This window comes from Haplochromis burtoni, unplaced genomic scaffold, assembly GCF_018398535.1.
Source record: "Haplochromis burtoni strain Fernald_Lab_line unplaced genomic scaffold, NCSU_Asbu1 Contig_10, whole genome shotgun sequence".
Taxonomy (NCBI): domain Eukaryota; kingdom Metazoa; phylum Chordata; class Actinopteri; order Cichliformes; family Cichlidae; genus Haplochromis; species Haplochromis burtoni.
Window position 1 is genome coordinate 4,194,586 of NW_024582371.1, and position 9,933 is coordinate 4,204,518.

At 38.5% G+C, this 9,933-nt stretch overlaps 1 protein-coding gene across 3 annotated transcripts; it reads right to left on the reverse strand.

Annotated features, from left to right (window-relative positions):
* Window positions 1-30: 30 nt before the first annotated feature.
* On the reverse strand, window positions 31-9,480 carry simc1 (SUMO interacting motifs containing 1). 3 transcript variants are annotated; one of them, XM_005921151.2, is made up of 11 exons: window positions 8,942-9,074; window positions 6,027-6,079; window positions 4,793-5,518; window positions 4,452-4,699; window positions 4,251-4,320; window positions 3,861-4,021; window positions 3,307-3,396; window positions 2,788-2,919; window positions 1,878-2,034; window positions 1,035-1,119; window positions 31-542 (listed from the first exon to the last, which is right to left on the reverse strand). In XM_005921151.2, the coding sequence occupies exons 2-11, from the start codon at window positions 6,051-6,053 to the stop codon at window positions 331-333; spliced, it is 1,908 nt and encodes a 635-aa protein (XP_005921213.1). In that variant the 5' UTR covers window positions 6,054-6,079; window positions 8,942-9,074; the 3' UTR covers window positions 31-330. The 3 variants fall into 3 exon arrangements, with proteins under 3 accessions (XP_005921213.1, XP_005921212.1, XP_014188764.1); XM_005921150.3 differs by lacking the exon at window positions 8,942-9,074 and adding an exon at window positions 8,739-8,933; XM_014333278.2 differs by having other exon boundaries at window positions 4,793-6,079; window positions 8,942-9,480.
* Window positions 9,481-9,933: the final 453 nt, after the last annotated feature.

Here is a 9,933-nt window from a genome sequence, read left to right on the forward strand (position 1 = left end):
GATGTAATGCTTGCATCTGTGTGGAAGTAAATTACACACAATGACAAAACTTTTCATAGAAAAAGGCAATATAATTTATTGAGAAAAGTGAGTTCTTCAATTAGTTTGACTTAATTAGGCCAAACAAAGAGGGCCACAAAAAAATAAAATAAAAATAAAGGTCACCAACATGTAGCCACACATCACACATCTGAAAGCACATTGATTTGCTCTCCTGATATGTAGACTGTAGTATTGATATTTTAGCCTTATGTATATATATATATATATAGTTTATTAGTTTACCTACAAAATAAGCACCAATATGAAATGTGAAACAGACTCTTTTATTTAACACTGACAGACATCTAGGAGATGATCCTGTAGATAAGTTAAGGACTCTTCTACATGGAGAGGTAAAGCTTGGTCGAGGTCAGCCTGAGATCTGGACAGAAAGGCTTCAACGGCTTCCTGAACGGCAGGTCGTGATACCCTGTCATCAGGCTTATAGACTGACATGCCAACTCTGCCTCTGGGCTCTGTTAATGAGTTGCAGAGATAGCCTGTGGATAACAGATAACGTAAATTAGGAGGACACACAAACAAACATTGTAGAGTTAGGCAGTTGATTGACTTATTGTTACAGTGGAGGATGTGGTACACTGGGTACAAAAAAGTGACTGTAACCTATGTTTTAGAGGCATTCACCAGGAAATGCAATAACAGTGATTTAAAAAAAAAACATCACAAGGCAATAATGCCACAAACAACAGTGCAAACAAGACTCCTGTCAGCAGGAAATGTGCAAGCTCATCCAATAGGCACATATTGCAATTTTTAATCTATTTATTTACCTGCCTCTATAATTTGCTAAATACTGAAAAAGCTGATAACGCTGTGTACAACAAACATTTATTGTATCAATGCAAAATTGCCCTCATTGTCGCCATCAACAATCATCTTGTCTTCAATATTATATACTTCATAGGAGACCATTTATCTACCACAGCTACAGATACTGCGAAGCAATTTCTAGCTGTTTACCAAAATCTCACCTTTCATTGCTTTGTTATAGCTGAGCAGCAACATCCAGAGGAGATGCACCAACTCCTCCCACTTGAGCCACTTTTCAGTGCCATCCTAGAGATTACAGACATTAATCAGCTGCATTGAATCATCGTTTATGGTCACTTGTTTTGTTTTGTTTTATTTCTCTCAAAAAAATTAAATAGAACAAGAAACAAGAATCACAAATTTGTGACTTGAAAACATCAAGAAGCTGTCTGCGTCTCTAAAGTGAAGATCACGATGATATAAATCATTCCCATAGTATACTCAATTACAGGCTCACAATTATGTTTATTTTGAGGCTCTATTAATATACAGATGTTAACAGTAGCTGATGCTTTTTTCATTGTCCAATAATAGAATTTGGAAAAAACATGCAAATGAGGACACAGCACACTTTATTTGGTTGTATTAAATGCAGTATACTGGTACACAAAAAGTAGGCCTGAATTAAAGACTTGGTCATGTTAGCCACATTAGCCATGCACTATTCTGCGGGAACACTACTATTGAGATAATGATGGCAGACTGTGAGGCAACTAGATTTAGCTGGCTAAATGTTGTTTAATCCTAAGCCAAAGCAGCCACTATAAATAAGAAACACAAGTCTAGTGTTTCAGGCAGTGTATCAACAGTTTCCTTTCAAGAGAAGACAACATTTGGCTTTCATAACGTTGCAAACTTTGGGAAAATCTACACAAGGTAAATAGCACACACTAAAGAGCAGTGGAAACCCCTCCCCCAAAAACATATTCTGGGAGCTAAAGTACTGTAAAGAAGTTGGCCAATGACATAAAAATGAAGATAACAATCAGGAATGTAATATTCACCATAGGGTCTGGTGCTACAGTGCAGTGTTTTAGAAAGTGAAGCAGCAGACTGAGCGACATGGGCAGTGAGATTTTCACTGGGCATGCATAGTCCAGCAGATGTTCCAACAGCTTACATCTCAGCAGCTTACTCTGTAGGCTCTCCAACAACAACATCCTGGGAGTCAAAAACAGATTAGTCAAAGGCAGCTTGAAAAACTGGTGGGAAAAAAGGGTCAACCTTGCTATTAGAATAAATATATGTTTGCTTATATAATTTACTTAATTGATGTACTTACAAGATTTAAATATATTTCCATTAAAGCAATGCAATGAAAACACAATTATTTATTTTTCCATACAAAACAGCCCTTTATTTAGTTTAAGCGAGGAGTTTCTATAATACAGACAGGTAAATTTTGTTTGTGATGATATTACCACTCATTACCACAAACAAGCAATATTTGGGCTGCAAAGGCAAGTACCCAGCAACATAGGCAAAGTAATAGGATAGGACAACAGGAAGCGCTGTTGAGCCTACAGTGGAAAAATGCCAAAAAAAAAAAAAAAAAAAAGCCTGGAGACTTTTTAAATAAGGATTATAATGTTTTTAAAAAATTGCTCTACAGGGAGGATAACTACAGAAATACTTAAAAAAAAGAAAAATTGATTTCTGGCTTCTTGTATTTACACTTTCCACTTCACATTTTAGTAAGCTCCTTTTCTGTTTTGCTAAGAGTTCAAATGATTCAAGGTAAAAATGTAAAAAGGTTAGTGTAAAAATTAAAAATAAAGTACTCATCATTCCATAAATTCTGATAGAAAATGGAATGAAAAACATTTACAGACTACTGAGCAAAAACAACGTGATTTAGTCTAATAGATTTTTCCCTACACCATTAAATATTCTGAACACACGTCTCCTCCTCACCTGTGAGCTCGTAGGGGCACGTTACTGATGAGCATATGGAAGAGCTCTTGGGACAGCTTGGCAGAGGTTAGAGCAGGAGAACAATCCACCTCCAGAGCCAGAGAAAGCATCCTCTGCAAGCAAGACACCATTCTGTAGGAGACAGAGAGACACACACTTTAAAAAGCAGACAGAAATTGGAATTGTTAAAACCTTTCATAGTTTTAGCTCTGTATGCCAACACAGCAGATTTTAAATCAAACAGTCGAGATGCATTTTCAGTCCTGACTTTAAGGGGTTGCAAAAAATAAATAAAATACATAAACTGTAGACCTGGAAAATTACAGCTGAGAATATAAACTTCAAATGCATATATAATGTTTTATTACAAATTTTCTGTGGTGGTGTAAAGAGCCAAAATCACACCACTAAATCACTGTCTAAACATTTCTAAAGCTAACTGTGACATACATGCAAATCAGTTGTTTATTCTGCTCAAACTACCAGTTCTTTATTTAAGAACAATTTATTCTAATTCACCTCATATATTCTCTTTCTTGGGTCGTTTCTCTACCCTTTCCATGCTCTGTTGATTTCATAATGGCAGAAAACAGCCACTTGATGACCTCCCTGTAAAAAAAATAAATAAATTTAAAAAAAAAGATATCAAAAATGACTTTAAATATGATACTTATAAAGAAAATGGCAAAATAATTAAAACAATCTGGTTTGTCACTGGGTGTATGTGATAATTATTTGTTGTCAATTGTATGAGTATTATACTTGATGAAAGATGTCATCATTAAAACTGTGAATGACCATTTGTGCCAACTAAACCTGAGTATTTTTGTTTGTTTTTGTATAAATGACGGTAGGTTAAAAATGAAAAAACACCTCTCTTCTTAACAAAACATTTGCTTCCATACTGTTAAAACAAACCCAGCAGAATATCTTCACAGAAGAAAGTTTTACCCAGGCCTCCATCATAAACTAGCCAAGTAAGGGTATCCAACCTCAATGATATACAATCAAACTCAAGTGCTTATGTCCAAAGTTACCCATGTTTATAATACAGGTTTGGCTATCATGCTCACCTAACCCGGGGAAACTGCTGATCACACGACAATGTTGCCTTTGCTATCGAATGGTGCAAGGAGGATGTAGAGCATTTAGCCCGAAAGTCGTCCTCCAAAGTCTGCACAATGTACTCCAGGAACATGCGCACCACATCACACCGATGCCTTTGTGTGTGCTCCTAAGGAGGCAAAAGGTTAGCAAGTAGGGAAATGATATTGGGCTGCAAATGTCTGCATTTTAAAGCAGATTGAAAACAAAAACAGCCTGACAAACAAGGTGAAACAAGCAAGCAAACTCAAAATGTTTGACTAGTAATGGGACTGCAAATGTTTTTCACCATTGCAACTAAATTATTTTCAATATGCTCTTGTTCATAGAGTTTTTGGATAAACTTCATAAATCAGTACCTCATCGGTCATGACTGAGGTCAGTAACTCCCAATCCCACGGAACTGTGTTTTTATCAACCATGTGGTGCCTGCAATCACACAACATTCTTAGTCTAAGACATTCAAAGACCAAAAAGCAAGTGACAATTTGTAAGATATGATGCAAAGACTATGCAATTTAAACATACTCATCAAACTCATATTGCTACAGTCTCTTTACCTTTGTGACCTCATCAGGAGCTTAAAAGCCTGCACGCAGAGGTGATGAGGAGACTGTAGGTCGAGCAGAATGCCGTGGAGTAGGTGTGAGGTGATATCTCTGGGGGGATAGTAACCAGGCTGTAGTAGGTCAGACAAAAGCTGCAAAGTACCTTCTGGATAGTTCTCGTCAATCGTACTGTAAACCAGACTCAGACTCTGGCGACATAGCACCTCGGGAGTTACAAAATCTTCATCATCCTCTTCAAACTATGGAAAGAAAATGCACTTGCTTCAGCATTTGATCAGTTAATGAGGGTACCAGGAAATACAAATATAGATATCTGGGCAGCAGTCTCTCACCATTGCTTTTTGAGATGTTCCAGCTAGTAATTTCCTGAGTGTAGATGGGCACACAAAATGTCTATCCTCTCTACTGACCGCCCTGCAGTCCATGGTCTCTTCATTCATGTCTTCTCCATCACTTTCATCTTCCCATGGGAAAGACCCTGGACTGTAAAGTCCAAGATCTCCCTTGTACGTCTCAGTCTCCAACTGCCATTCAGGCGTATCTTCAGCTGATTCGGATCTAGGAGATGACTCAGCAGGGCTCTTTCGACTATGAGATATAGGACTTGTATTGGAGGGAGGGTCAGGCTCAAAAGGCTCAGAAGAGTTTGGTGCAGTAGTAGGAGAGAAGGGGGATGAGTTACCAGAGCTGCAGGGTTGTCTAGATTTTTCTGGTTCATCTAATTTTGGCTGATTCAGGTCAGAACAGGGGGATTCCATTTGAGCTTCATCCTGTGATGACGATGCCAAATCTATGGATGTAATAGGTAGAGCTGAACTAACTCCATCGCTCGGACCATCGTGTATGTCCTGTGATGAAGATGCCAAATCTATGGATGTAATGGGTAGAGCTGAACTAACTCCATCGCTCGGACCATCGTGTATGCTATGCTCTTTTGAACTTGCAACAGAGTTTTCTCCCACTGAGCGAGGAGAATCTGCAGGGCTATGTAGGTGCTGTGGTTCATCATCTTGTACCTGTGTGTTTGTACATTCCTCACTGTTGTTTTCTTGTCCATCCTTAGGAGGAGACACATCAAACAAAGGCCCAACGTTAGAAACGTTTGGAGTCGTAGTTGTACTTAAATTACTATTGCAACAAGGTGCTTCACCATGACTGTTCAGAGACATTTGAGTACAATCTTTGGTCACATAGACAGAACACTTTGAGGTTTTCAGTTCTGCAACATGTGTTTCTAGAAAAGGCAATCGTTTCAACTTTACAGCTGGTGTGTTAGGACAGGGGGCTGCTTTATTGTCTTTTTTTGGATGTTGTGTTTCAGGTATTTGAGGGTTTAGACGTCTCTGCTTTGGTTTTGGGTCACCACAGTCCTGCTGTGGAGCACAAACAACGGAGTCCGTCAAAGGCGTTTTTTGGTTATTAAAATCTTGACTTTGTGAGATGTGATTTAAATTTGTATTTGTGTTTGTGTTTTTTGATTGACAGTCATCTGGTGGTAAATTCTCTGTCTCCTGCTCTGTTTCATTTTCAGTCAAGTCTACTAATGCTGTGCCAGTGCCATTTTGCCTTCTCCGTAGCTCTGGAAGAGTCCATCTTGGATCTGTGAGGTCAATATAATTCTAAAAAAAAAAAAAGGAAAAGATAATTATTAAAAAATTAATATTAAATCAAATATAACCTTTGATTGTTTTTTTCATTTCTGAAAGAAATAGGGGGAAGAAGGAAAATCACCCTTACCTTACTTCTAAAAGATTATTTAGCTTTTGTAACTATGTACCACTTTATCTTATTATAACAGGTCTTATTAATATTGAATTATTCCTGAAGAGAACTACAGAAATTACAAGAAAACTTGCTCAGAGAATTTAGGATACACTGAAGGTGGTCATACCAGTGTCTGTAATTATTCAGACTTTATTTTACCTGACTTACCTTTAAGTTTTCTCACCAGTCCCTCAACATAAGCTTAAAAAATACTCTCTCCATTTAATCACATAGTCATCTTCTGTGAGCTTCAGTTACAGTTATAATAGTAATATTTCAAATGCATAATATCTAACCACCTCCACAAATGTCAGCCAATGGTTTTGGTAGCGGTTTCAATCAACTCCATCAAAGGCAAGAAAAGTTTAACTGGTGACTTCCAGTCACCAGCAGTTTATTTAGCTGTTGTGAAGTCTCTGAATGCCACTGACAATCTATGGTCTCTGGTTATCAACTTGCTGTTTGTCAGTTTGTGTGTGGTTGCACCTCCCCTAATCAGTTATCAGGATCTGCCCAAGTACTGACTAACCAGACTGATTACCATCTGCAACTAAATCTTCAGTTTTCTTTCTTCTTGCTATGTCAAATGCTTTAGATAAATTGATCAACAATCCAATGCAACACTCCTTGACTAGAGATGCGATCATATAATTTACTGACTCTTATGATGCTGTCAAGGTACTACACTATATTGCCAAAAGTATTCACTTGTCTGCCCTCACACATATGAACCTGAGTGGTGGTCCATTCTTAATCCATAGAGTTTATTATGATGTTGGTCAACCGCTTGCAGCTATAACAGCTTCAACTCTTCCGGGAAAATTTTTCCAGGACGTTTTATAAGTGTGTTTATAGCCATTTTTGATTATTCTCCACAACTACATTTGTGAGGTCAGACACTGAAGTTGGACAAGAAGGCCTGGCTCAAACTCTCCACTCTTATTTACTCCAAAGGTGTTCTATCAGGTTGAGGTCAGGACTCTGTGCAGTCAAGTTCTTCCACACCAAACTAACTCATCCATGTCTTTATGGTCCTTGCTTTGTGCACTGGTGCACAGTCATGTTGGAACAGGAAGGGGCCATCCCCAAACCTTTCCCACAAAATTAGGAATATGAAATTGTTCAAAATTATTTGGTATGCTGAAGAATTAAGAATACTTTGCACTGGAACTAAGAGACCGAGCCAAAGTCCTGAAGAATGATCTCACATGACAATCCCCCCTCCCCCAACCTTTACACTTGGCAAAATACAGTCAGACAAGTACATAACACGTCTCCACTGCTGTACAGTCCAGTGGTGGCATGCTTTACAACACTGCATCCAGTGCTTTGCATTGAGCTTGGTGATTTTTTTAAGGCTTGGACAAAGCTGCTCAGCCATGGAAACCTATTCCATGAAGCTCCCTTTGCACTGTTCTTGAGCTAATTGTCTAAACTGACTGCAGAAAGTTGGTGATCTCTGCACACATGCTGCGCACCTCAGCATCCGCTGACCGCTCTGCAATTTTACGTGGTCTACCATTTCCTGGCTGAGTTGTTGTCATTCCCAATCATTTCCACTTTGTTATAATACCACTAACAGTTGACTGTGGACTATTTAGTAGCAAGGAAATTTCACAAATGGACATGTTGCACAGGTGGCATCCTATCACAGCACCACGCTGGAATTCAGATAGCTCCTGAGAGAGACCTATTCTTTCACCAGTGTTTGTACAAAGAGTCTGCATGCCATGCTTGATTTTATATACCTGTGGCCATGGAAGTGACTGAAACACCTGAATTCAATTATTTGGATCCGTAAGTGAATTCTTTTGCCAATGTTGTGTATCTCCCGGTCAAAACCCACCGGAAATAGTAGTGCAACTGAAAAGCAATTTTTATAGATAAAAGAACTAATGCTTTATTTACGTTTGCTTTAATGGCTGATATACACAATGTCTGTATTGTTGGTTAATTGGTTAAACTTAAAACCCAAATAATTATACTTTATGGAAGGACAGCATGTACAGTTCAAGAAGAAGGTACAGAGTTGTTGTAATTGGTCTCACAGTTCTTTTGGAGGTGGCTCTCCCTTTAATATCTGGATGTATAAGACTATGTATAAGACCAAGCCACAGAATAGCGAGCAATTTGAGTCAAAAAGACACTCCTATCAGGTTATCTTATCCTTCCCCATGGGCAGTTTCTCATTTGACTAGCAAATGCTCGCCTGGTATAACATAACAAAGAGCTCCTTTACATAAAATATACAACAAAGATTTTGGTAGACACATTTTACTACGCAATTTAATCCGCATTAATGTTAACTATCATTCCCAGTTTCATGCACTATGAAAAAATTAAAACTATTTAGCAGCGCATTTACAGTACAGTAGTACAGTAGCAATACTTTTATAAACAATAAAGACATACAGCACATACTAATGACACTATTTAAACATAAATGCTTGTTTGAGCAACAAAATTATTTTACGATAACAAAGTTATAAACAAAGCGCCAAATAACTTATTTACCTTTAAGCTAGGTTATAGCGTCTTTCACCAGTAATGTCGCTACATTTGACTTGTGCTGCTACTTGACCGCAGAGCGTTAATAAGCAGGCCGTATCTTTTAACTTTTGTTTGTTTTTTCTCTATCCAGGTGACGAGCAACAGTCTGAGAATACCTACTGAAATGTACCCTAGTTTCTACAGCAACCGAGTTTCAGTCCGCTTACCGGTGGGAGGGCGAGCTTCACGGCATCGACTTCAACCCGCACAGCGGAGAGAGGCATCGGGTCAGGCTTGGCAGTGAAAGTACAGTAGGACCCGACGATCTCCACATCGGAGTCGTCTGAGCTGAGACTGATCACATCATCCATTTCTCTTCAGTCATTCAAATTCAGCAGCCAATGCACAAAAGCATCACCTAAAGCAGACCCGTGACGGCCAGGGCAGTCCTAAACAGCCATGAGCTTCCGCCGTAGATGTCTAATTCCGATCATGTTTTGTAGAAAACACAAAATAATGCTTCCAATGAGGCGTGCAACCTTCGGCATTTCCTTGTTGAGATCGTAGATTACATGCGTCGTGTTCGGCAGGTGGGTTAAAACGTGGGTGTATCGCTACAATTCCTGGGTTGCTGTGAATTAACTACATAGAAGCTAGACGCCAAAATTGAAATCCAAACGCTTAAAATTTATTGATAATTGCAATGCAACATATGAACTTTATGAACGCTTCCTGTTTTTTTCTCCCCATAGCTTTTCTTCTATGACTGTAGCGGGTCACAACAAGCGCCATACTTGAAATGATCTCCACCTGCTGTACTGGAGTGCAACCTGCCAGCGCAGATTCTGCCTGTCCTCAAAGAAAATTAAGGACAGACAGAGATACTAAAGACAGACGAACACATTCAAAATACACCTTAATTCCTAAAGTGTGGCTGGTTACAGCCAAAGGCAACGGAAACGAGAGGCCACACGTGTCTTTGGACTATACACCTCACACGATCTTTTTCTAATTTATATTTAAATTACACTTTAAATGTGTTTTCCTCCTCGCCTCATAAGGACTATCGATGCTAAATTTTAAACTAATGATCTATTTAGAATATATAAATAGCTTGTCTTACATCAATAAATAAATGATTAATTCTTAATTAGTGGTTCAGAGTGCACATTGAGTATAATTTCTAGGATGTACTACATTTATTTTGAGTGAAAAGCAT

Coding starts and splice junctions, on each gene's coding strand:
- simc1 (XM_014333278.2), bottom strand. CDS start 9,085: ATGGATGATGTGATCAGTCTCAGCTCAGACGACTCCGATGTGGAGATC. Junction 2,035..2,787: donor GTGCCCCTACGAGCTCACAG/GTGAGGAGGAGA, acceptor TTTGACTCCCAG/GATGTTGTTGTTGGAGAGCC. Junction 1,120..1,877: donor CTGTAGCACCAGACCCTATG/GTGAATATTACA, acceptor TGTAATCTCTAG/GATGGCACTGAAAAGTGGCT.